The sequence below is a fragment of the Triturus cristatus genome, chromosome 7 (genome assembly GCF_964204655.1).
Source record: "Triturus cristatus chromosome 7, aTriCri1.1, whole genome shotgun sequence".
NCBI classification, from domain to species: Eukaryota; Metazoa; Chordata; class Amphibia; order Caudata; family Salamandridae; genus Triturus; species Triturus cristatus.
In genome coordinates, this window is record NC_140590.1 from 954,591,480 (window position 1) to 954,618,769 (window position 27,290).

At 44.3% G+C, this 27,290-nt stretch overlaps 1 protein-coding gene across 1 annotated transcript in view; it reads left to right on the top strand.

Moving 5' to 3' along the window:
* Positions 1-27,290, top strand: part of SEC24A (SEC24 homolog A, COPII component) — a 595,056-nt gene that overhangs the window by 358,997 nt on the left and 208,769 nt on the right. Inside the window, exons 12-14 of the mRNA XM_085617984.1 lie at positions 11,434-11,489; positions 17,912-18,118; positions 24,219-24,342. Coding sequence (XP_085474110.1) covers positions 11,434-11,489; positions 17,912-18,118; positions 24,219-24,342 — 387 coding nt within the window. The remainder of the gene's footprint in view (positions 1-11,433; positions 11,490-17,911; positions 18,119-24,218; positions 24,343-27,290) is intronic.

The following is a 27,290-nucleotide window of genomic DNA, read 5'->3' on the forward strand; positions in this document are numbered from 1 at the left end:
TCATAGTGGTGCGCACCGGACGTTGTGCTTGATTTCTAGGGAGTTACAGGAATTGCATCTCTGTGCGTCGACTGGAATGATCTTGTGCGACCCGTATCAGCGAGCATGAGACGTTGTGCTCTGATGGCTTGGGTGAGACTCTGATGAATGTGTACCTGGTGGAGTACCTCCTTCTTCCGGGAAGCTCCTCTGCGTTCTTCTCCATGCCTCGATTGTTCACTTTTTGGTCTTCAGCGTAGTGGACCAACTGCCCTTTCCTCACCCAGTCCCCGACAGCATAGTTTTGGCTGGTAGTATTGCTCGGCTTGGGTTTGAGTAGTGAGAGTATGTAGGAAGCTTGCTCTGTATATACTATACCAAATGAGGTATAGTGTGCACAGAATCCAGTGGAACCCCAAAGGTAGGCAGAGGTAAAAGTAGATAGCACCTTACTCTCTATTTGTGGTAGTTTGGGCGAGCAGTAAGGCTTTATCAGAGGGTAGTGTTAAGCATTAGTTGTACACACTCAATCAGCAAGTGAAGTCACACACTCAAAGACTGAACTCAGACCAATTTTGTTTGCATAAAAATGTTTAGTTATTTTATTTCTAGACCCAAGCAGAGCCTGGCACAGGGAAGTGAAATAAATGCTTTGCAAAATCTTATGCAGTGTTTTTACAATTGAATACCTGTTCAAAATGCAATTGATTGAAATACAGGTAAGTAAAAAATGTCGATTACTTTTCAGATTACTTTTCAGATTACTTTTTAAGTTACTTTTTCTACTCAGTGTGATATGTCTAGATAACACACTGGGGCATTTCCTAGAGAATAGGTAAGTAAAATCAGTTTTGCACAGTTGTAGTTTTTCAGGTTTTCATACAAACCAACTCCACACTTGGAACATTTTTCAAGGAAAAACAGTCCATGTATTCCTATGGAGAGAAATTAAGTTATCGGTTAACAGGTAAGTACTCAGTCTTTGGGTTGAGTTTCTGGGGTTAAAACATGGGTTCCCCTATGGTCAAGGATGCACTCTCAAAGCACCCTCAGCGGCACTAGGGCGGCCGGGTGCAGAGTGCTGAGGCCCAATGTTATCTAATGGGGATAGGGGGCCTCCGGTTGGTATCTGCTTACAAGCAGGCCACAAGGTTGTGGGAGCAAAGCTCCTGACATTAGGCACAGGGCAAAGGGGGATCAGAGTTAGCACCCAAAGTACACCCGCAGCGGCGGCTGGGTGCAGGGTGCTGTTTTGGCTTCTGGTGCCACTGCAGGCTCAGGGACGAAGATCTTCTGGAGGTGACCACCGGTTGGAGATGTAAGTTGGGATGCCTGGGAATACTGGGACACCATCAGTTGGATCACCCAAGGCCAGTGGACTTCGGGTGCCGCAGTGTCTTTAGGCGTCTGGTTTTCTTACCAGCTCAGGTCACGGTATTGGAGATCCTCCAAAAAGAGACTGCAGGCATCCTGGAGAGGATCGAGGCAGGTCAGAGATCACCAGATCCCTGGTCAGGATCGCCGGGGGATCCTCCTCGTGGTGTTGAGCCTCTCTAACTCGGGCCGGGGGCGTCGGGTGCAGACTCGTGGACTTGGCCGAAGCCAGAGTCTGTGGGTGAACAAATCCTGTGCTCACTGGAGATAGACTTTTCTGTGGAAGGCAGGGCAGGTCCTCTGGGTTCTTGAAGTTGCTGGCTGCAGGACACACTGGGATTTCATTTCTTCAGGTTCGAGGTGGGAACAGGCCGGTAGGGCTGGGGCCAAGTTAATAGGTGTCCTCCTCTTAGCTTTGGCACGACTCTTCGGTCCTTCTTCTTCTTTTCTTCGTGGTTGGTTCTTGTCTGAGGAGGTAGGGTTCAGGGGTGCCCCTAAATACTAGATTTAGGGGGTTACGCATAAGTAAAGGTTGGGACCAATGGCTACCCTCCCTATTATGCCACCCTCTGCATCTGCAAGATGGCAGGGGCTGAGAGTTGTGCTTCACCTCGCCTCGCCTCCCCACCTGAGAGGTGGGGTTGGCTAAGGTGGGCACACCTCCCTGCCTCACTTGGTTTTCCTACCAATTCTCCCGCCTAAAGTGGGGGCCAGAACCGGTGGGGGCCAGTTTCTGGAAGCAGCAAAAGGCCTGGGGAAGCTCACAAAGGTGGCAAGCCTTTGAAGCTTCCCCTTCGTGGACCCTGCCCGTCCTGGGGGAGGAGGCTTGGCACCTCGTCCCAGGATGTGCATTGTTTCAGACCCCCGAGAGCAGCAGGCTCTCGACCCAGGGGTCCAGAAACATGTCTGGTGGTGGCAGCTGATGAGCAGCCACTCATCCTGAACACTAGTGTTAGATTGTTTTTCAGGGGGCCTCTCTAAGATGCCCTCTGTGTGCATTTTTCATTAAATCCCACAATGGCATCAGCGTGGGTTTAATGTGTTGAAGTTTGATACTAAACTTCCCAGTTTTCAGTAAAGTCATTATGGTACTGTGGAGTTTGTAATAACAAACTCCCAGCACCATATACTCTTAATGGCATTACTGAACTTACAATGTCTAAGAATTGGCTTAGACACTGTAGGGTACAGGGCTCATGCACCTGTACCCTCACCATTGGAATAGTGCACCCAGCTAGAGGGGTTAATGATCTATGCCAGGGCAGTGGGTTGTAGGTATGGCACACAGGGATGTGTGCTATGTCGACTCTCCACTTTGTTCTGTACTAAAACACACATCCTGCAAAGGCAATGTGTGTGTGTGTGTGTAAAGGTACAGGGCCTCTGAGGGTGGCACAATAAGTGCTGCAGCCCCTAAAGACCTTCCAGGGCCCCAATGCCCTTGGTACCTGTGGTTCCATTTACAAGGGGCTGACCTGTGGCTAGAGTGTGCCAATTGGGTTTTGTTTTAAATGCAATTTTAGGGAAAAAACATAGGCACTGGGTACCTATTTGGCAGGAGCCCAGAGCACACTCAAAGTACTTCAGCAGTTTAGCAAAAAGTGGAGGCAACTATCCAAAAAGAGGGCACTTTCTTACAGAGTAACTGACTGGGTTCAAGGAACACTTCTGAGAGCGATCAGAAGAGGGTCAAGAGACTGTGTGTTCCCTTCTTGCTTCACAGAACTTGGCTGGTGCCAGAAGGCTCTTGTGGAACTTTTTTGAGTGACCAATTCTTGCCCTCAGCCTGCTTTAGCTCAGTGCATCCTGTGGGTGTGAACTTCCCGAGTGGCTGCCAAGCCCCCATTTGATGTCTGCCTCCTAATTAGTCCTTCTACCTTACCCCCACATTCTTTCCTGGACCCTGAATAATAATCTTTTTTTTATTTTTATTTCCCAATGAGACCTGAGCATACAAATGTTTTTTGCAAGGTGATCAGTATGTAGAATGTGTGCCAAACTCGATAAGGAGCACCATCTCAGACTAACTGCGACATATCTATACAAACGGCGATAGAACACTATATGAATGGGAATAGCATCCATAGGATCGATCAGAAAGTTCATAACATGTCAAAGACCTAAATAACATCCAGTGTTACGTGAGAGAATGTTTTCTCTTCTACACGGACCCAAAACAGAGATCCTAGTTCTGGGAGGATAGTTTACTGCTATTCTCCTCTTCAGTTGTCGCTCAAGCCATTGGGCAGCTCCCCCCCCCCCCCCCGACTCCGGAGCTAAATACTTGGGTTCCTTCTTAGACATTCAGCTCTCAAATCAACACAGTTGTTAATGGTGTCAATAAGCAAATTTTCATTCTTTTCAAAACTCTGCCACATATACGAGCCTCCCATCAGATTGGGCTGTTAATCTTTTCAGCCACTTTCCTGAGCTAAGACTATGTGTTGGCGTGGAGTAACTAGAATCTTTCATTATCATAAATGTTGGCTTGTGATTTGTTAATAGGCTTGTTAGTCCCTCCTTAGTACCACTTTGTCTGCGTTTGTAAGCTCCGAGGGCTGGCCCTTTTACTTCTGTTGCTACACCGTACGTCTTAGTTATTCTGTAAACACTATTTTTTTTATGTGTTTCTTCTACTGCAGGCATGACGTGCTTTCCTGCAACATTCAGCGCGCTATGCGTGCTTTCACTCTCCAAGCAGCCCGGGACAAAGTCAGCTGCTTCTTTGAAGTGATATAGGTCTCGCATTTATGAGAGTTTGACCTATTGGCATCGTAAATGACAATGCCTTTTATTTATGTGTTAATTATCAAAACAGATAAATAAAAGGCAGTGTTATTTACAATGCAAATAGCTTAAACTCTCACAAAAGCGAGACCTTATGCATTTCAAATACTTGTTTTTCCAGCTATTAATTAGATTCGGGTTGGTGTTGTACTTGCGCTCACAGGACCTATTTTAAAACTACCCTTCAGCATTGCCTGCTGCCGGAGTTAAACATTTATGATTACTCATTGGAGAACAGGGGCACACCTCGGAGTATCCGCGCGCTATGTAATTCACCCATTTAATCATTCATTTATTTTGTTGTGAAGAATTTTATTCTGTGAATGGGTTATGCCACTTAAGTAAGGTGCATTACAGATACATGTGCAGCGCACACACAAAATATGAGCGAACACGCCTCATTTGATTACTTACTTATCAAATTCACTTTATAGTCAAACAGTACATTTTTAATTACTGCCCCTTGCTTCACTTTTAGTTTTACCGTGTCAGGCATTTGTTTGTAACAGGGCAGTAGACAAATCCAGATCGAAATGTAGTTGCTCATACACCGAACACCTCTTAGCTAGTTAATGTTTCTTAATAGCTGTGTAATGGTTCACGCCTGACTGCTCGTCTGTTCCATTGCACGCAGTACACTTAGCCTCACGTGAGGAAACTGTGGCATTCACTGTGCCTTTGTGCTAGAACGCACTTTCGGTAAATTCTGGTTACACGGTCGGTTGCCCCTGGCCTCGAGAGATGGGATGCTTGTGTGATTAGTAACCGGTTGCGAGTTCCTGCACGCTTTGGGCATTGTCGGCATATGTCACTGTGTGACTGTAGGCAGTTGTTAATTTAAATGGATTTTCAGAAGTTTGAACTGAGGACAATGCAGTCTTCGCATTCTCTAAATCGGTAATTTGCTGTGACCTCACGAGGGCTGATTGTTAATTGCAAGCCAATTACTGCTAATCCTTGTACTATGCTGGCTTTAACATACATTCCTGTGCTATTTTTAACCACCTTTGTCCAAAAATACTATTATGCCTAGGTCTAGGCCAGACTCAGACATTGGCAACTTCAATTCACTGTCTACAACTTTGTCCCCATTCATTCGTTAATAAAACATACCTTACTCTTTCTCATTAAAACGTAGAAAAGACGTCTGTGCCCTGGGACGGATGTATAGACGAGCATCGGAAGTATGCTAATTATGCTAGTAAAAGTGGCTGGGCCCATTGCAGATTCTGAGATGGTAGAATAGGACGAAATTGGGCAGAGGGCTAAAGCAGGATGAGAACATTTTGGAAACTGATCTGTTTTGCAATTTAGATACAGCTCTAAAATCATCAACAATCAATAATGAAATGCGTGAGATGTGGAGTACATCCAGCAGTTTGGAAACTCGAGGTGGGATTTAAAAAAAATTCTTTGGTTAGGTATATTCATTAATATATGCTTTAAATTGCACGTAGTTCCTTCCTCACTCTGATGGGGTGCATGGTATACTTGAATACACTGATGAATGTGAATTAATGGGGGGAAAATAACTGAGAGACCACATTGAAGGAAACCAAATAATGGAAAAATAGTTTTAAGAGAGACCATTTTAAGGAAATGCAAATAAATCGAAAATTAAAGGAAACATTTCAAAGGAAAGATTATTTTAAGGAAAAATACATTAAACTTGGGCAGCGTGTGGAGGACTAGCGAGGGGTTTTGGTTTCAGGGTTACGAATGTTTAGGGGTAATGGGGGATTTAAGAGGCCAGGAATGGATGGAGTTCAGGCATAGAAAGTAGATTTTAGTCGAGTTTAGGGGTGGTAAAGGTTTTTTAGGGTTCATGGATGAGCAGACTTTAGAGGGTAGTGATATATTTTCAGGGTTCATGGATAGGCAGAGTTTAGAGCTATGAGTGTTTTAAGTTCTGTGATGAGTTGAGGTTAGGGCTCGTGAAGCGTTTTTTGGGTTCAGGATTGGGTGAGGTTTATGGTGGTGCAGGGTTTTTAAGGATTATGGGATGGCTGGGTTCAAAGGGAGAAAGGTTTTTTAGGTTTCAGAGATAGGTAGAGGTTAGGGGTGGTGAGGGATTTTTAAGGGTCATGGATGGGTGGTGATTAAGGATGATGAGTTTTTTTAGGGTTTAGGGTTGGGTGTAGTTTCTGGGTGTTAAGGTGTCAGGGATGGGTGGCGTGTAGGGGTAGAATGGATTTCTAGGGTTCAGGGATGGATGTAGTCTAGGGTTCAGGGATGGATGTAGTCTAGGGTTCAGGGATGGATGTAGTCTAGGGTTCAGGGATGGATGTAGTCTAGGGTTCAGGGATGGATGTAGTCTAGAGTTCAGGGATGGGTGTAGTATAGAGTTCAGGGATGGGTGTAGTATAGAGTTCAGGGATGGGTGTAGTATAGAGTTCAGGGATGGGTGTAGTATAGAGTTCAGGGATGGGTGTAGTATAGAGTTCAGGGATGGGTGTAGTATAGAGTTCAGGGATGGGTGTAGTATAGAGTTCAGGGATGGGTGTAGTATAGAGTTCAGGGATGGGTGTAGTATAGAGTTCAGGGATGGGTGTAGTATAGAGTTCAGGGATGGGTGTAGTATAGGGTTCAGGGATGGGTGTAGTATAGGGTTCAGGGATGGGTGTAATGTAGGTTTGGTGAGGGTTTTTTAGGTTTCTGGGATGGGTGTAGTATAGGGTTCAGGGATGGGTGTAGTATAGGGTTCAGGGATGGGTGTAGTATAGGGTTCAGGGATGGGTGTAGTATAGGGTTCAGGGATGGGTGTAGTATAGGATTCAGGGATGGGTGTAGTATAGGATTCAGGGATGGGTGTAGTATAGGGTTCAGGGATGGGTGTAGTATAGGGTTCAGGGATGGGTGTAGTATAGGGTTCAGGGATGGGTGTAATGTAGGTTTGGTGAGGGTTTTTTAGGTTTCTGGGATGGGTGTAGTATAGGGTTCAGGGATGGGTGTAGTATAGGGTTCAGGGATGGGTGTAGTATAGGATTCAGGGATGGGTGTAGTATAGGATTCAGGGATGGGTGTAGTATAGGATTCAGGGATGGGTGTAGTATAGGATTCAGGGATGGGTGTAGTATAGGATTCAGGGATGGGTGTAATGTAGGTTTGGTGAGGGTTTTTTAGGTTCCTGGGATGGGTGGAGTGTCAGACTCTTGGACAAAGAATTCATCCTGGGGCCTCCTTCCCACCCCCTGCACTTAAGGGTGAACGTCAGCTGTTTCGAGCTTGAAAGAATCCCCATGTTGTGGGCGACAGTCAAGCCCTCAGTCTAGCCTAAAAAGCCACCGAAGTTCAGGTTTAGTTCATTAAGCCAATATCTTTCACTCTCCTGCACACCTCAGGTTATGGGCACCAAGCATCTCCACCCATCCATGCCACCGTGACCCTGTTGCCCAGAAATCCCAGTCTCTGAGCTGAAACCGACTTTGAAGTCTACACCCAGACCTTTCCCCAGGTTGGCTCCAAAAGAGCCCTCGACTTAGAGGTCAGATTCAAGCAAGTTCCTGATCGTTCTGCATCTCCGCGATGTGCCTGATGTCAGGCAGAAGAAAATCTTTATACATCTCTCCATGGAAAAATTCTAACCAGACCTCCTCTCAAATGAACAACCCCACTTTGCAGTTGCCAAAATTGTGAGAGAGTCACTTATGAGGAGCAGCTTTCCCAGAAGACTCAGACCTTTCTCCCCTGTAAGAAGGTTAGGGGCAGTGCCACTAGCCCCCACCACAGCCCCTTATCCCCAGGACTCTTGTCCACCACTGCCGCTACCACCTACTCAGCATCGCAAACCCAACCTTCTCCGTCACCACACATCTCCTCACATTCCAAATACTGATGTGGACAAGGCAGCCCATACAAACCTCAGGATTTATACTACAATCCTGTTGCATCAGTTGGGGGGCGGGTGGAATTATCCTTGGTAGGATTATTCTGTTGACCTCCTGGACGATTCAGATCTGGCCCACTATCCTATTGAGGAAACCCATACTCCCTCACCCCCGATGACTCCACTTCGTACAGTTATACAGAGGACAGCACAGCAACACAACGTGAAACTTCCTATAGTTCAAGAGAATGACATTTTGATCCAGACTATGTCCAGAACTTGTCCAGCACATAACCATATTCCATAGCATGTTTAAAACCTTGACAGCCAACTTTAAAGTCGACGTCAAGGCTAGTGTTGTCCCTCCCCCCATCCCCTCCCCAACTCCTTAAAGGCAATGATTACACAATGGAGTTCAGTCAGAATGCTCTCCATATAAGGCCACCATCATTGGAAGGAGATGGATGAGCTAGTCAAATACCTCCCTGAAACCCATTGCAAGAGACACAAGACCTGTCGAAGGAAGACTGAGGTTCTTCCTTCCGGGGGAATTAACCGCCAATAAACTGGTACTCTGTGGTACATCAAGGGTACTGCCTGACGGTCCACACCATGCCACTAAACCTACCACCTCGCCACCGACTCACAACCATCTATTACTGCTAGAAGATGAAGTGCAGGCACTCACAACCAAATGTGCTATTGAGCTGGTGCAGCAAAGGAGTCTGCTTCCTATAATTCTTAATCTCCAAAATGGACCGCAGTCTGCGGCCGATACTAGACCTCAAGCCAATAAACCACTACATCCTGTTGGAGCACTTCCCCATGACTACCACACAGGGTTTGATCCTGCTGCTGCAAAAAGAGCAATACACAGCGGCTCTTGACTTCAAGGACCTCTACTTCCACATCTTCATACATCCAGCTTACCACCGCTACCTGCGCTTTATGATAAGTGGGCGACCATTCCAGTTCAAAGTTCTACCCTTTGGAGACACTACAGCCCTAGGGGTCTTTACAAAGTTTAGCAGTAGTGGCTGTGCACCTGTGGAGAAGTGACATTCATGTCTTCCATTGATGACTGGGTGGTATAGTGCAGCAGCAGAGAGCAATGCGTAGTACATACTAAAGACAACAGTGGTTTTGTTACATCACTTAGTCTTCACCATCAGTGCCAGAAAACTCCCATCTCCGGCCCATAAGGTCCTACCATTTTTAGGGCCTGTTTTAAATGCTGTTATGAAAGCCTACCCCTAAGCATTAGAGGATGATGACATTGCTAAAGCTCATACCTATTTTCACAATGTCCAGGAACAGTGGGGATTGGCGCAAGATTATTGAGCCTGTTATCTTCATGCATTGCAATTTTATCATTGTAATCTTACCATACATAAATATAGATATGCACCCCTTGCATGGGTGCCTTTCAAGGCAGTGGGCATAAGCAGAGGGTCACTGGCCAGATCTAGTGCTGGTACAGCCCAGGCCTCAACAAGAACTTGTAGCTGTGCAAGCTTTGCTTTTCCTTCACTTCCTCTTATCCCATACATGGTTAATAAAATTAGGTGTGTGTCAATGTCTGTAATCTTAGTGGTATCAAAATTGGCATAGCAACCTTGATACTCAATGTTTCTGGAGAGTCCTGTTAATCCACATTAAAAAACCCACTGAGGATAGATCTTCTATCTCTGACTCTGGGTCAGTTCATACACCAAGACCTCACGGTACTTAATCTATGTATTTGGCATCCAAGCTTCCTGAGGAGTGTATGCAAATCCTGTGTGATGCGTGTAAACCATAAACATCCAGCTGTTCGGCAGCTGTGTGGAAAAGATTTGTTCACTATTGCATTGGTAAACTCGTTTACCCCCTAAAGGCCTTCGTCCAAGTAATCTTTTGTGATTTGTTTCATTAGCAAAAAGTGGGATTGGCATACACTTGTCTCCGTCCAAACTTAGCTGTGGCAGCAGACTATATGCAGAATAGGGTACATTTATCCCCCTCCAGGATTCCTGTTATTGAGGCACTCAAGGAGGACCTTAAAGTAATTTCTCCAAATATGCCTCCCGGGCTGACCAGTCGTATATGAGGTCTTCCTTTGAACCACTACACGTGTCCTGAAATGTAGCGTGTGCGGTTCTTGTCATACAAAGTTTACTTCTCTAATCACCATCACATTTCTAAGGAGAATCTGTGAGTTGCAGGTTATAGAATATAGAAGAAATGTTTATTCAGGTTCATAAGTTTAGGGTCGTCTTGAGAACAAAGCCAAAATTCCTAGCCAAAGCTGTGTCACCTTTTCATGTTAACCAGACTTTTGAGCTGCCCATCTTTTTTCCACATCCAGATTCTGTGGCTGAAAGAGCATTACACACTTTAGATGTCAAGAGGGCTCTCCTGTATTACACTGACTGGATCAAATCCATCCATAAGACAAAGCAGCCATGGCTTTTGCAAAGCCTCACATGGGAAACTCCATGTCCAACGCAGTCAATGCTGGATGTTGGTAAATTTATACAAACGTGCTATGCTAAGGCCAAGCGTACACTACTTGTACCTTTGAGAATACACGCCACAGTAAAAAAGAGAGCCCCTGTGTTTATTTTGGGTAAACTTTCTGTTTGCAGACATTTGTACAGCCACTACATGGTCAATATCAACAGAAACTGAGTGGGTATTCAAGTCCACCAGCAGTGTATAGTTGGTTAGATAGTTCTGAGAACTTTGTTTCAAATATCCACATTATCTGCTTTCTAGACAGCGCTCATTGGAGGACCTTCTTTGCAGTTTATGCAGCGCATATGTAAATAAACCACAAATGCTACAAACAGAACATTTTATTTCCCATGTAACCATCTGTTTGTAGTGTGTGATGTCTTTTCGCATGCCGAAGTTGACTATAATTGCAGATGTCTTCACTATGGTTTTATTCCACAATGCTTTGTTCATACATTTGTGTCTACCACAATACACTAATCACCTGCTTAGCAGTATACAATCTCAGGTGGACTCTTTCTCTTGGTGCATTGTCGGCTAAGTGTGACGTTGCAATAGGTCTTGTGACTTGAAAGCAACTCTGATGAAAAAGAACTTGCAAATGTTCATGCCCATCACTAGATGCCAGGCGTATGCATGGCATGTGCTTGTACAGCACTACATGTTGTGAACAGATGGATAAAGGGTAAGTAAGCTTCCATTAAACTCCTAATGTGTGTCAATTTGAATGTTCATTGCACTGCATTCAAATACTGTAACTGACTTGAATCCATGTATTAAAACAGTCACAAGTGCACTGTTTGAGCATATTTAATTCACTATTTAGGTATCTACGTTCATCTTTTGAAGCTCATTTGACGGTTGTCATTAAACAATTGGTTAAACCTGTATGATATGTAGACCTCTTTTAATTTGAGTTTTCCATGCTAATTGGAAGGATCATTTTTGAGTAACTTGTGTTCTTTTTCCAGATGTGTTTATACCAATGCCTGAAAACTTGCTTGTAAATTTGAATGAAAGCAAAGAGGTAAGGCCTATCTCAGAAGCATGCGTCCTGTTTGTATAAAGTACAACATGTTTGTTGCCGGATTGTGAAAATTTGATTGAAGACAGCGCGTGTATTACTATTGTTAAGTATGTAAGCCAATTCTGTACTTCATTTGATTTTATGTTAAAATAAATTTTTTAAATTGAACTTTTTATTTTTTTTATTTTTCTGGAAAATAGACTTTGGATTGAGAAATTTGAGTTGGTGTTAAAATGTGCTGATCATCAAGTGAAAGAGATAACAATGTTATGGTTCCAGCGTAGAAACAAGAATCAATCTGGTGACAAAGCTGAAAAGCGGCAAGGGTTAAAGAGAAAGCTAGTGAATCCTAAAGGATAAGGTGAAAGAAGAGGTGAGGTACTGAAGCTGAAAGCAGTAGAATTAATGATTTAAGTCTAAGGAATACCAATAAGTGAGATAGCCTAGGTATGTTTCAGTGCTGAAACAGTATAGGGAACGGGTATTACACCAATAACTAAAAGATGAGGCTGTTCAAAATTGGAGCTAATACTGAAAGCTAAGGGCATTTACAAAACGTTCAGCAGTTAAAGCAGAGCATCATTTGGAGGAGTGTGGTAGCATATGGGTATTTAGGTACTGAGAAGGGTCCTCTAATGTTTGTGGGTACAGTTAAGAATCAAGATGATTGTGGACAAAGGTTAAGCACATTGTGCTAAGTATGACGTAAAGCTATAGATGAGTAGGAGTGGTGCAGTTAGTACAAGTCAGTCTCGTACTAATAGTATCTTAATCCCCCTTTCTTTCAGATTAATGCAATGTCAGAGGTGAGGCTTCTAGAATAGTGCTTCCCAAACGTTTTAGAACAACAAACTTTCGCGACCGACCTAGCTTTAACAGACGTGAGGCTGGTGGTGTTTTTTTTTTCTTTTTTAAATGATTGCAATAGTACACATGCTTTCTAAATCCTTTGAATTACAAATTTGTGTTCCCCCTACAACAGCAACTGTTTGTAAATGGCACGCCCTTGACCACGATCTTCGATTTGTCTTTATCTCACTGTTACCAAGTTATTGATGAACGGCAATAGCGCTGGAAAACGTTTGAGAGTGAAATGCTGGGGTGTGTCATCTGTTCAATATATAATTACAAGGCTTCTGAAAAACCTTGGTGTTTATACCAGTGATTTTAGTGAATCTGAGGAAAAACCCCTGCTGCAGCAGAGTATGGGGGTAAGGCCTCATATCCATTGTTGTGTTAAAACGAGGCCCAGTGGTGCATTTGGGGAAAACTAGATTATAAGATACTCACTGAAGTAATAAACATAGGATATTCATGTGCATTTGTGGGGATCCCGGCACACTTTTTCTTCAGTTATTGAAAGTCAATCCGTGGATAGAGGCAACCACTTCAGTGTCCATAGAATTAGTTACCTACATTAAAAAAACATGACTGGCCTTTATTTACTGACTTTTTCTGGAACATAAAAATACATCTAAAAAAAACACACAGCAAATGGGGTAAGGGGCAACTTTGACTGCACTTATCACAGTGAAGGGTTATAAGTTAATCAAGCTTTTTGGGGTGCAAGTGATCTGTGGCTCAATAACCCTAAGCCTCCTGGGATACAAAATCGCACAAATATCACAACAGCAGATTGATCCAGCACTCAACTTAGTAAAAAGAGTAAAACACTGTTATGTGCAAAACAATTATGACTTGATTCAGCAGGTCTTGTTCCAATGATTCTTTATTCAAATTCTTCTTAAAAGCGACAGTAGCCAACGCGTTTCGTCCAAAAGACTTCTTCAGGGCAAAAACAATGTGCAGAACCTTTTTCAATAATGGTATGTAAAGTTCTGCATGCCAGCTGCATGCCCTAGGTGTGCAGTATCCCAGGCAGTTTTTCTACACATGACGTGGAGTTGTCCTTTGTTGGAGAACTACTAGGTTAGAGTACTGCACGTGCTTGGTTAGATCACAGGAGTCAAGCTGGACAGAATGGTCAGCCATGCCTGCTAAGACTTTTGCCGCTCCCCAAAGCAGGCAGAAAAATGGGATATAGATTCCCATGGCTTGTGGAGTATTGGACCAGAGCTGCAAAGCAATACATTGGATATCTCTGCCCTTGCCATGGCGCAAATGGGTGTTGGATCTGAGTGAGTTGTTGGCTGCAGAGGAATGTAGGCTGTGACTAGTGCATACTGATGAGAATGCGGAGAGAGATTTGAAAATCTGGGAAAAGCCGGTGGGACGTTTGAGTATGGTGACTGAAGCGATTAATGGTTCCCTTGGATCTTCTCGTGTGGTATGATGATCTCACATGGTGAACACTGTGCCAGAGAGTCTGCTTTGTGGGGTGTTGCAGACTTGTGCTGGAACCACCTACCCTTCCCACCCCTTACCCCTCCCCCACCCCCATTTGTGCTGCTTTGCCGACCTAGGACAAGCAAGCAAATATATCAACAGACAACAATTCAGAATGTTAGCCCTGTGTCCGATTAATCCACATTTAATGAAAGCTGACCGAATGTGTTCTGTGGATCTCCAAGACGCATATTTTAACGTTCTCATAGAGAAAAACACCGAAACTTCTTAAGGTTTGGGGTGGGGAAAAGCTCATTATCAGAACCCAGTCCTTCCATTCGGTCTAAAGTCTGCACCAAGAACATTCTCCAAATGCATGGTGGTGGTTTCAGCTCACCTCTGCAGAAAGATGATTTTACATTTACCCCTATCTAGACAATTGGCTGATAAAGGCAACTTCTAAGCATCAAGCACAGTTGAATTTCAAAATAACGGCCAAACTCTTGGCAAACCTGGTCTTCCATATAATCACAAGAAGCCATCTCTTCTCCTCACCAACTTCTAATTTATCTAGGACCCACTGGAGATACTAAAAACGGAGAAACATATCCTTTGGAGGAAAGAATGTCAGCCGCTTTTCGGCAATGCCACAAACTTATACGAATGTTGCATCCAACAGCTTGACAGACCCCATTCCTACGAGGGTGTATGGCGTCTTGCATTTTTCTAGTTATAAAAGCATGTCTCAGAATGAGACCTTTACAACGGTGCCTCGAAAACCAGTCTCAGGACACCGGTATGTAGGCAAGCTTTTCAAATAGGTGTATTACCCAAAGGAAGCTTTGATTATTGTACTGTTGAAACCTATCAGAGGCCCATTAGACTTTAATCTTGCAGACTATTGTACCTGATTAACAAGGACAATACGATTCTGGCAAGTTGCTTGCACTTTGACTAGGCCTGGGCGAAGCACTACGCTACGCTCGCGTAGTTTGCGAAGTTCGCGCTACTTCGCACTACGCGAACTGCACGTAGCGCAGTGCGAACAAGCGTAGCGTAGTGTTGCATAGTGCTGCGGTCATTTTTTGCTTGCTCGCGGTCCTCAACGTCAAGTTGGCGACCGCAAGCAAGCAAAATGACATCCCGGCGAGACTTTTTCCTTGATCGCGAGCATGGAAAATAAACCTCCCGGCGAGATTCCCAACGCGAGGAGGTCATGTTTCTCATTGCGAGGGGTCGCGTATGCTCGCGACCGCTCGCGATGAGAAACTACCAGTTCGCGTTGAGAAAGCTGCCGCTCGAGTAAAAATCTACTCGAGCAGCAGAAAACTACAGCTCGCACTGTGCAAGATGCCATTTTCAATGATTGCACAGTGCCGGTTGCTTGTCCGCACTGTGCAATCATTGAAAACAACATCTTGCACAGTGCGAACATGTTACTACGCAGTTCGCGAAGTGCTACGCGTAGCTCGCGTAGTGCGAACTTCACTTTGCGTAGCTTCGCGAAGTGCTACTTCGCGAACTACGCCCACCCTTAACTTTGACTCAACATAATTATTAATATTTTGGTGCATGGGTAACAATGCAGTTTCTTCCCCGGTAGGAGAACCCATCTTAATATTAGGCACCTGGCTCATGTTGTGGAGGCATCTAGGAGTACAACTGAGGAGATGAACACTTGTGTCTTTGGACACAGAAAATTCAGCAACGATATAATTGTGCTGTGTTAGAGACCGTATAGTTTGGATCAATATTAAATAAAATGTTCAAGCTCTAAAAGAAGGTCAGAACTAACAATATCTTGGAGGATTAGGAGATGGAGAGGGGCGGAACACGGGGTACCCTTTGTCCCTGTTACAGTTTGTTCTAGCTGTAAAACATTTGGCCTGCCAGCTACGCAGCAAGTAGAGTAAGTGTGCAATAGAAATCCATCAAAACAAGCATGATGTATCACTGTACACAGATGACCTATTAGCTAATTGACAAACGCCCTCTGAATTGATTGGGAATTCTGGTACAGTTGATGGGTCACTTTGTGCTACAATATGGAATGGGCACATTCCCAATGAGGTTTCTCCACTCATCAGAAAGCATGCCTCTGCCACAAGTTTAGGGATACCCTGAATAAATGACGTATTCCATTTCCTTGGTATTAACCTTGGGGGAAGAGACCTCATTAGTTTAAAACCTTTAATTGATACATTTACCATGCCACCTGTGCCCTCAATACTGGGAAATGCTTGTATTCATATTGTATATTTGTCAGGAGTTCAAAGACAGTTAGGACAATCCTTCAAGATCATCCGAGAATAGAAAATGCTCATATACGGTCATAGCATGTGAGTTGCATTGATTCTCAATCAGTTGGGTGTTTTTTTAAATGTATGTATTTAGTTTTTTGTAAAGTTGTAAACTTGATATTTATTGCATTTTGTGTTTGTATGATATCCATCAACGTATATGCCTGTGTGTGTGATTAATCGATTTATAGCCTTTGTAATCTCTGGCCCCGGTACGTCTATTGCTATTCATTGTAAGTTTATTTTTAAAATTGCAATGATTTCAAGCATTGTGATTATCAAAAACTATGAAGGGACTATTCACTTTGTTCTGGATAGTAAATAGCTTTTCCATTGATTTTAAAACTAGGCCTGGGTGGAACTATAATTCTGCTTGCATAGTGTGGGTAACTCCACGTTACGCTTGTAACTCACAGTCCCCGACACATTCTGCCAATCTGTGCATGGCGGAATTATTCTGTTGTTTGCTCCTCACATGAATAACCTGAGGCTTCACAACATGTGCCTGCAAGCTGGATTTGCCGGCCCCTGGCGCGATTTCCAGTCACCTTGGAGCTTTTATAACGCCTGCTAGCACAAGCGGTCGCAGTCAGAGGGCTGCCCTTCAAGTAGATCAAGTAGATTTGCAGCCAGAGTAGATTTTCTACACTAACGAAAACAAAATCAACTCGAATGGCTCTGCGGTCTTGCGCAACACATGGTGCAGTTCAGCCTGATTTAGAGCACCGCTAGCACCGCTAATTTGCAGAGCGAGAGGCATATGTTCTGTATGTTGGTTGTATTCTGCGGAATCTCGCAGAGTTGCTCTGTAACGCCACAGATTAAAACTCTGCAAGTACCGCCCACACCTATTAGCATGTTGTGCAGCAGACAAGCAGCTGCATTAGGATAACATTCACATTTCCATTAAACAGCTTAAGGATTTCCTGCATGTTTAATAATGCCTGACGATTTCAAATTTCCAGCCCTTGCCAAGTTGTACCGAGTGTATTTAGAATAAAGTACATGAAACTCTAGTTACAAATCTGCTTTAAACAAGGTAACGAAATAGCTCTGTGACAGCATGGTTATGGTTGTGTCCTTTGTGGTGGCACAGAGCTCCAGGGTGCCTTGATGTCTTTATATGGTGTACCCTTGTACACCCTGTGAGGCTTTCAATACCTTGGCCTGTCTTTGGAAAACTCACACAGGTTATGTAAACAAAGTTGATCTGCCACCTGTCAGGACAAAGATCAGCAGGGTTATAACTAACTAGCAGAAAGGGGGTAATTCTAACATCGAAATGATTGTTATATTAGTCTTACTGCTGTGTGTTAAAGCCGATATTGGGCACTGACATCAGTACTGGCTTGATATAGTTTATAATTTGCAGTAAAGTAATCATGATGTATGTGGCACCCTGATATATTCTTGATCTTACTTCTATTATGACTGCAGTCTATGCATTACTAGTTCTTTAATGGATTGTTCGCTAAGCACATTTTGGGTAGGTTTTTAAATTTGTTTTGTGGTCTTGTTCTGTGCAGTCACTTTACTCATCATGGTTTCGACTCCATTAATAATGCGGCCCATGATGTACAAGGTTAACTGTATTAAAGGTAAAGATTTATTCATGAAAAACATACTGCCAAAAAAAGAAAAAGTAAGTTTCCAAAAGACTAACATGTGTCTGTAAATTCCAACTCGTTAATTTGTAGGTTTTAAATGAAATTTGGCAATAACCCAAGAACAGAATATGCATGTTTCTTTTTATTATTTCATGGTAATAGGTTCAAGGCACATTTGCTGTGTATTTGTTACTGATAAATTGAGGTACTTTCTATTTCTTTGTGGTAGTTAGTTCAAGATTTGCTGAAAGCTTTGCCACAAATGTTTACAAAGACCCTGGAGACCCAAAGTGCACTGGGACCTGCTCTGCAAGCGGCCTATAAACTAATGGCACCAACAGGTGGACGAATCTCGGTCTTCCAGACACAGCTCCCTTCTATGGGAGTTGGAGCATTGAAACCTCGGGAAGAGCCCAACCAAAGAGCGTCTGCAAAGGTAAACTAAACATAACCTGGTACACATGAACTATCTTCAGAAGAAAGCATATGCTGGCAAAGAAGTGGTCACAAAGTCCCATGCTGACATTTCTTTTTCAGATTATCTGTGAAACCCTAATATTTGGTCTGATATTACTTTCAACCTCATATGTTTACCATTCTGTTCCTTCTTTGGAGCATGGTTCGTTCATTGGATCTCAGATTTTTGTGAAGTAGGTTGACTCAGTAGGCCCTGCCAGTCTCACTTCTGTCACATATTGGAACTGCATTTCTATAGCGTTTACCATAAAATAAACTGTCATGTGAGACATAAAATAAATAATACCAGTATAATGTGTGTGATGCTTTTGAACTTGCTGTTTACTGCTTTTGCCTCCTTTATTACCTATTGATCTCTGTACTCCTGGCCTGAGGGCATTGCCATCTGCTGTCCATTCAAAGGTTGGTCCACGTTGGACCCCATGCTAAGATGCTCTGTGTTGAATGTTTCTGTTTTAAGTAGCACTATTAGTTACATTTGTTGACCTTTGTAAATTATTCAATTCCTTTTCATGAAACACTGCATTTTTTTAATCACTCTGGTACTTTTCATTATGTGATAAGTAAGGTTGAGTCAATATTGGTGTCTACTTCGGGATTGCAAGCTTTACATTTGCTTTCTTTAGGAGCATACCCAAAATCCAGTCATCTCAAAAATAGCCTTGAAGAATGTCATACCTCTGAGGGAGGAAAATGGTAGCCCCTCCTCTGGGTTGCAGTTTATCTTGTCTAAGCTCTTTTAACCATTCTCTCCATTAGTCTGCATGTCAGTTCTTTGATCATTGCAAGCATTGCCAACCCAGTATTACAGTTTATCTGCACTTTTGAATTTCAAATGGGTGCTTGCTTGATTCAATAGACTATTGTGCCCCGGCACCACAGGATTAATCTTGCTGATCTTTAAGACTGTCTGACTCCCATAGGGATAAACTTTCCATGCAGCATGGAAGAAAGCTGAATTTTACCACAAGGAAATCTTTCAGTCCCAGTTGAAAAAGGAATTGCCTGAAATGATTTTGGAGCCCAGTAGGAAATAATTGTCCAAACTAATTTAGAATATATCCTTCTTGTGCGAAAAAGGAATAACCTCAATCCCATACAATACGTCTACCTTAATACCCCATCAAAAATATGCTAGACCTATTAAGAAAGATTGATTCTAATCCTGCCTGAAATAGTTTGTACAAGAGCATAGGTTCACTCCCAAAACCTCATGGTTGCACAATACTCCAAATATACCGACAGAAGTGAACCATGCCCAGAGTGTTATGGTGCATGAAAAAGCCATTATATGTAAGATTAGATGTGAATCACTCTGTGCTTGGTATGTAGGGTTCATGTCTGAACTGCTTGAAGATACTTCCAGAAAGCAAAGTCCGTTTGTCCTGGGAGCGAAGGCCTAGTAAAGTAGCGAAAGCCAACCGTTCATGGCAACTTTACCTTGTTCCTCATTTCTCTTTACTTTGACAACTGCACCATCTTCCTGCAAAGAGACAAATAATTTCCACTATGGATGCATTTATTTCAACAAGTGTAACCCTTTTTCTTGAGGGTGTTATACCAAATTGGTGCCATGCTGATGTGTACATCGTTTTGTAGTTGAGCAATTAAAATTTAACTAGTCATGAAGGCTGAGCTAGTGTTGGAGTGTGAATGTGAAACGAGCATTGGCAACACCAATAGGTCCAGCCTTTTCAAGAGCTATTTGCTTTGCCAATGTGTTTTTGCCATGTTGTACACCAGTATGGCTACTGTTCAGCATGGCCAAACTTTCGCAGAGTGTGGTGTCGCATCATAGTGTGGAATGCTGTGCAGTAAAGTATCCGAGTGGAAGGAGTAAAGTGACATGGTTTATTGTAGAATCTAGATTTATAAAGTGGCATAGATTGTCCTAAAGTCAAGTGGCGTAGAGTGGAGTAACATGGAGTTAATGGTGTGGAGTAGAGGGTGTGGTAGCGTATTGCCGTTACAAACAAACCATTTCCAATTGAAATGGCCATTACATTTGCACACACTGTGAAAAAGTGCCATCTTTCTTGCATGGTATGCCCCCACTTTTTGCTGAATTGCTGATGTACTTTGACTGAATGTGCCCTGGGCTCCTGCCAATCAGGTGCCCAGGGCCTGTGTTCCTTCCCTAAACCTGTGTTGAAGCTTAAACCCAATTGGCATGTCTGGCCACATGTCAGCCCCTGGTAAATGGTACCCAGGGCCCTGTGACCAGAGAAGACCCCTAAGGGCTGCAGCACTTATTGTGTCACCCTTAGACGTCCTGTATCCTGAAACACACACACTGCCTTTGCAGGCTGAGTGTCTGGGTGCAGAACAAAACAGAGTCGACATGGCACACAACCCTGTGTGCCATGCCCACAAACACACTGCCCTGGCATGCCTCAGTCACCCCTCTAGCTGGGTGCACTATGCCAGTGGTGAGGGCACAGATGCATGAGCTCTGTGCCCCTACAGTACCCAGGTCCAGTGCAGGTAAGTGCAGTGCTGCCATTAAGAGTATATGGTGCTGGGAGGTCGTCATCACAAACTCCACAGCACCATGATGGCTACACTGAAGACTGAGACGTTCGGTATCAAACTTCTCAGCACATTAAACCCACACTAATGCCAGTGTGGGATTTAATGTAAAATGCACGCCAGAGGGCATCTTAGAGATGCTCCGTGAAACTAACCAACAACCAGCGTCCTGACTGAGAGGCTGCCTAGGCTGCCACCCAGCAGACATGTTGCTGGACCCCTGGGTAGAGAGCCATCCGCTCTCGTAGGTCTGCAACAATGCACATCCTGGGCAAGGTGCTAGGTCTCCTCCCCCAGGATGGGCAGGGGAAGCGTCAAAGGCATGATGCCTTTGTGAGCTTCTCCAGGCCACTTGCTGTACTCCGCAACTGGCCCCAACCGGTTCTGACCCCCTACTCGGGCGGGAAGACTGGCGGGAAAACCCAAGGGAGGAAAGGGGGTGTGCCAACCCCACCTGTCAGGTGGGGGAGGCGAGGTGAAGCACGACCCTGGGCTCTCGCCATCTTAAGGATGGGGAGCCCTGCCCAATCAGGACTAGGCTCCTTCCCCCCTCCCACAGGAGAGTGGCAGGCTAGGGGGTGTACCCACCCCAGGGAAGGGACCCATTGGTCCCTGACCTCTACCTACCTGTAACACCCCTAAATTTAGTATTTAGGGGCACCCTGAACCTTTCTTCCTCGGATCCCGATTTTGCAACAGGAAGAACAACAACAAGAAGAAAGTGGACCTGCTGTGCAGCTGCTAACAAGAGGACGACACCAACTGACTAGGCCCCAGCCCTACAGGCCTGTCGACCCTCGAACCTGCTCCTGCTAGATCCCGGCATCTCCAGCAGTCAGCAACCTCAAACCCCGGAGGACCTGCCTGCCTTGCTCATCTAAAGACTGGGACTCCCATGAGCAGTGGTTCTGCTCAAACAGCAACAACCCCTGGTGCCAGCCAGGAACCGCGAATCCAGCACACTCTGCACCCGCCGAGCCCGGCCTGTGCCTGAGTGAACAAAGACCACGAGGACGTCCCCCCCGGCGATTGTGACCCAGAATCCAGCACCCAAGGACCCTCCTCGACGCTCCTGGCGATGCCTGCAGCCTCACAACCAGGGACCCCTCCAACCGCGACCAGCAGAGAGTAAGATTCCCCGGCGCCAAAAGTCACCCCTGCAACTGGCGCCCTGCGGCCCCCTGTGCCCAACTCCTGGGTGCCTACCTATCCTACAACTTTCCAACTTACCTCTCGAAGTGGTGGTCGCACCTGAAGAATCTCCGTCCCCGAGTTTGCAGCCTTTGTTCGTCTTGCAGCTTCATCATTGAAATCCATTGAGCGCCCGACGGCTCAAAAGCACCCTGCACCCAGCCGCCCGAGTTCCCCTGGGAGTGCAACATCTATCCTATCTTACTTCCCCACGTGCCCTGTGTAAGTGACCAGGAGCCCAGCTCCCACAGCCGCGTGGCCTGTTTGCCAGCAGCCACCAACCAAAGGCCCCCTGCCCGCCATAGGCTAACATTGGGCCTAACTCTCTCTGCACCCGGATGCCCCTGTGCCGCTGACGGTGTAACAACTGTACCTACCTGACCCTGGGAGACCCCTGAGTCTATGCCCAGAACCTTAACTCTGCCAGTCGGGTACTTACCTGAAAGCCGATAACCTAAATTTTCTCCATAGTGTTAACATTGACTGGTTTCACTTGGAAATTCTTCTAAGTGTCAAGTTTTGAAACTTTAAAATATTCACAAAAAATCAGCCAGTCAACGAAAACTGAATTACTCACCTGCTATCAGGAGAGATCCCAGTGCTGGATCTTGGTGCCCAGCACTGACCCTGAAAAGTAATTACAACTGTACTTACCGATAACTTGATTTTCCTAACATTGCCTGGTTTTTACCAGAAATTCTTCTAAGTGTCGATTTTTGAAACAAACAAATATTCCTTAAAATCGCCTGTGTAACAAAAACGATTCCTTTCAACTGTTTACAGGAAATGCACCAGGGCTGAATCCAGGATCAAAGCCCTGAGTAAGAAAATCATACGCAAATTAATTGAAATTGCATTTACTTAAAAACTCCCATTGAGCTCAATGTTATAATTGTGTTTGAATTGTGTTGCCTATTGCAACAACTGTAACTATTGCATTTAAAAGTCTATTGCTATTTGAAAGCATTCAACTAGAGCATCACATTCTGAGAAAGAATTTATGATACCTACTTGTGGTTCTAAAATAAAACCACTATATATTTTTATATACAAACCAATTGGCCTAGAGTTCAGTTCTTGAGTGTGTGAGACCATTTGCTGACTGAGTGTGTAAAACAAATGCTTTACACTGTACTCTGATACGGCCTTACTGCTCGACCAAGCTACCACTTTAGAGAGTAGGTTATATCTAACTTTAACCTCTGCCAAACCTCTGGGAACTGTGGGCTCTGTACACCCTGTACCTATTTGGGAACAGTATATACAGAGCCACTTTCTTACACACACACATACAGTTGTACTGATAAAACTACACAACAGATAATGTGTGGAAATGCCACTACCCAGTGTATTGATTTGTTTTGATTGTATTAAAATAGTTGTTACCATGCTTCAGAATTACAAAAAAAAAGTGTCATTTGTTCTTTTCTAAATCTGATATTTTACTAAATATTTGCACTGTTTATTTCCAGACATTTAAATTTTGTAGTGGTTTGGAAAAGAAAAATAACATTTTATAGCCTCCCTCCTGCACACCCCAGTACACAATGTGATTATCACATAAATCCTATCACTTTGAAGTCCGAGAAAGAAAAGTAAACACCAAGCTCTCACTGGAAGACCGAGCTTAAAATTTGACCTCTGTCTTTGAATACACACCAAATGTGACAAGATAAGAACAAAATGTAAAGGCCTGTGTTTCAGAAAGCGAGGACATGTGGAAGAATACAGTACACAGGCTATGTTCCACAGGAGGGACAAAGACCTGCTGGACAGCCAGAAAGAAATTAAGCAAGAAAATAGAAAGCAAGTAACTGAGTTACTAAAACACCAATGGGAAGCAATGAGTGGAATGCATTCCCCGGGAAGCTGTCTGAAAGTCCCCAAAAAGCCTTTACATACCAGACAGCTGCACAGTCTGACACAGGCTTCAACCTAAAAACAAAAAGGCCTTTGGGGTTAGGAAGTGTCTATTTTACTCGTTTATGTTGTGAGTTAAGGTTCTATGCTATCCTTGAGTTTTGATAAGCTACTCCAATTTTTCCATTTTATAAATTCTACTTTGATGTCACAGCCAGTCCAGAAATGCATAATTAGGTTTTTTTGACCTGTGCTCCAGTGCTATGAGTATACCACTTAATTGGTGTTAAACACCATGTATTTTAGCTTTGTTTTGCAAAAGACAGTACATTAAATGTTGTCAAAAGTAGGAGGCCAGGATTATTGTTAGTCTCATTATTCTGCCACTGAATCTGTGTCCCAAACAGACTTTAGGAAAAGGATATTTTCATGTAGTTTGATACACAAACCTAATTGTGATAACTTTCCTCCTTTAATAGGATATCCACCACCTCACACCAGCAACAGATTTTTATAAGAAGCTGGCCTTGGACTGTTCTGGACAGCAGATAGCAGTGGACCTCTTCCTTCTTAATGGACAGTATTCAGACTTGGCTTCATTAGGTGAGTTATAGGACTTTGTCGGAACATATGCTTTTTAGGGGCTTCATTTATGAAATGTGATTGTGTTGATTTACACGGCTGTTTGTACGCAATATGATTTGAACTATTGTCATTAATAACTCTGAGCACAGTTGAAAGCTTGATGGTCATAGTTGAGATATCTAAAAATGCCTATGGTTATTGAATCACACGACTGAGGCCTTTATGGAAGGAATACCCAGGAGTCATAAAGATCTGAAGCCTAGTCAGCTGGAAAAAGAAGATCTGTATCACCAGAGTGCGAAGGATGCATGAATTATTATAGTAGTATAGCTGTTGGTGACTGCAGAGCACCTCAAATGGCCTAACTTTGTGTGAAATTATATTGCCCATTTTTAAGTCCGAGAGGCACAGGACATAAGGATCTCTTTGTTCACTGTAGTCCCCAAATAGTTTGTGTCTCGTTGACTTTAGCTGGTTACCCTGAGGCTGGAACTGTTTGAACTAATATCCTATGGCATACGTTCGCAGAGAGCACCATTTGAAGGCGCTATTCTTGCGTTACATGGTTACCAGCCGCTCCAGTCTTGTGTCTCCCCAGTCATTGTCTCCTGACCCATTTGTGCCTCTCCACATTTGGAAAATGTAAATCTTCATCAGTCATTATTAAAATACTTAACCTTAATGGCAGGTACTGTGTGGATATCACTCTTGAGGTATCAATAGTCAACTCACACCCTTATACTAGTTGACTTCTTAAAATTGGCTATACTAATTTTGAGACTTCTAATGCTCCCTTGAGCTGTCATCTATAAACCCCAACTTCTTTCCTGAGCATCGGAGCTCTTAACCCTGATGCAATCGACACCCAAGTATCAGATTTTCTTTCCTGCTTCCTTTTTGCGAATTAATACCAACAGTCGAGAACTAGAGGCTCTCTCTACTTTATTTTTTCGCCAACCAGTACCACTCCCTAGCCTTTGTTTGGATTCTCAGCTTCCTTTTGAGAGATGAACTACTGGGTTTTTGTCACAATCCCTGCAAGACTCGTTTGGGTCTCCTGAGCTATTTTTCTTGACCCCTGACTTGCAAGACAAACTAGGCAAAAGGGCAGAAATGTCCCCTCAGTTATATAGTAGTAATGCATTTACTAGAGTGACATTAATATATCTGTAGCACTCTAACATTACACAAAGACTACTTCGGAACTCTTGAAGACATTTTTTGCAGTCTGTGTACAAAGTTAAATCATTTGCATTCCTGTTCATTGGTCCTGCACACTGTCATTTTTTCTAGTACTACAAACACAGTTGTCCTGGTTTGGCTCCAGAATATGGTAGGACCTTCTATGATTAATAAATAAACACTTACTATTTTCTTTCAGGAAAGGCAGGTCACCAAGAGATCTCTTGGGCTTTTTTCAACCTGCCCCAGCATCAATCCTTTCCCATCTACTGCGGCCATGGTTGGGACACAAATGGGTGTCTGCAATACCACCATACCCATCAGTCCTACAGACTACCCAGTCCTTTCAGAGGACACAGGAGCCAGTCCCAGCATACTGTCCAGTGCCCCCCCCCCACATTTTGCTGCCACAGCCTCTTAAGTGCACCCTCATTCCAACACTGCCATCCCGTGAGCGGCAGGTTCAGGCACCACCTGCCCCAACGGGCTGGCATTACCTCCAACAAATGGGGTGCTCTAAATTGTGCATAAGGGGTATACCCTTCCGTTTGTGGATCCCCCTCCTCCTCTGCCACCATCCCAAGAATGGCTAACAGAGGACCATCTCTCTTTGCGGACGTGCAGGCTCTTCTGGCCAAAGCAGCCATTGAGAGGGTGCCCGAGCCAGAAGTAGGACGTGGTTGCTAATCCCACTACTTTCTTTGTGCCGAAAATAGACAGAGGACTTCATCCTATGCTAGATCTGTGCCCTCCCAGTGACTTTCAACAGAAAGGGAAATTGAAGATACTCACCCTGGCTCAACTCTTATTGGCCCTGAGAATAGTAATGTTGGACTTAAAGGATTCTTATTTTCTCATCCCAGTCTTGCCAGTCCACAGGCATTGCCTGCGGTTCACAGTGAGCCAGGATAATTTCCAGTTCGTCTGGCTCCTTTTCAGCCTCATCAGTGCCACTAGAGTGTTCATAAAAGTGAATGTGGAGGTCATCTACAGAGGTCAGGGTTTCCAGTCTTCCCTACCACGACGACTGGCTGCTGTAAGTAGGCTCATTCCAAGCAGTGGACGCCCACCTCCAGACTGGCATTTGCTGGGGTTCTCTATCAATATGCTGAAATCATACCTGACACCTTCTCAAATGCTTCCTTTAAACTGAGTCATTCTGGATACAGTGAAGTTCTGCCCCTTTTCTCCTGAGCTCAGAGTCCTTGATTTTCCTGCTATGATTCTGATATTTTGGTCTCAATCCTGGATTTGGGTGAGACAGACTCTGAGGCTACTGTGTCTGATGGCCTCCTGTATCCTGCTGGTGAGGCACACCAGATGGCATATGCAGGCTCTGTAGTGGGATCTGAAGTACCAGTGGACTCAGCACCAGTGGAATTTCTGCACCCTGGTCCGGATTTCAAAGTGGGCTGCAAACTATCTACAGTGGTGCCTGACTGACCATGATTGAGTCTACGGCAGACCCCTCTCTTCCCCACCCAGTGCTGACAGCGGTGACCAGTGCGTCACTTCTGGGTTGGAGCAGCCACCTGGGAGAGTCGGAGATCAATCTATTCTAGTCTCCATTGGAATCTCACCTCTGCATCATGTTTCTGGATCTGAGGACGATCCGCTTGGCATTGAAAGTCTTCCTACTGTCCAGCAAGGGAAGGCTGGTTCAGGTGTTCACAGGCAACACCACTGCCATGTGGTATTACAATAAACAGGACGGGTGGTGTTGGACCTTGTGCCAGGAGGTTCTGTGCCTCTGGTTTTGGCTGGAGCGCCAGGACACCTTTGTG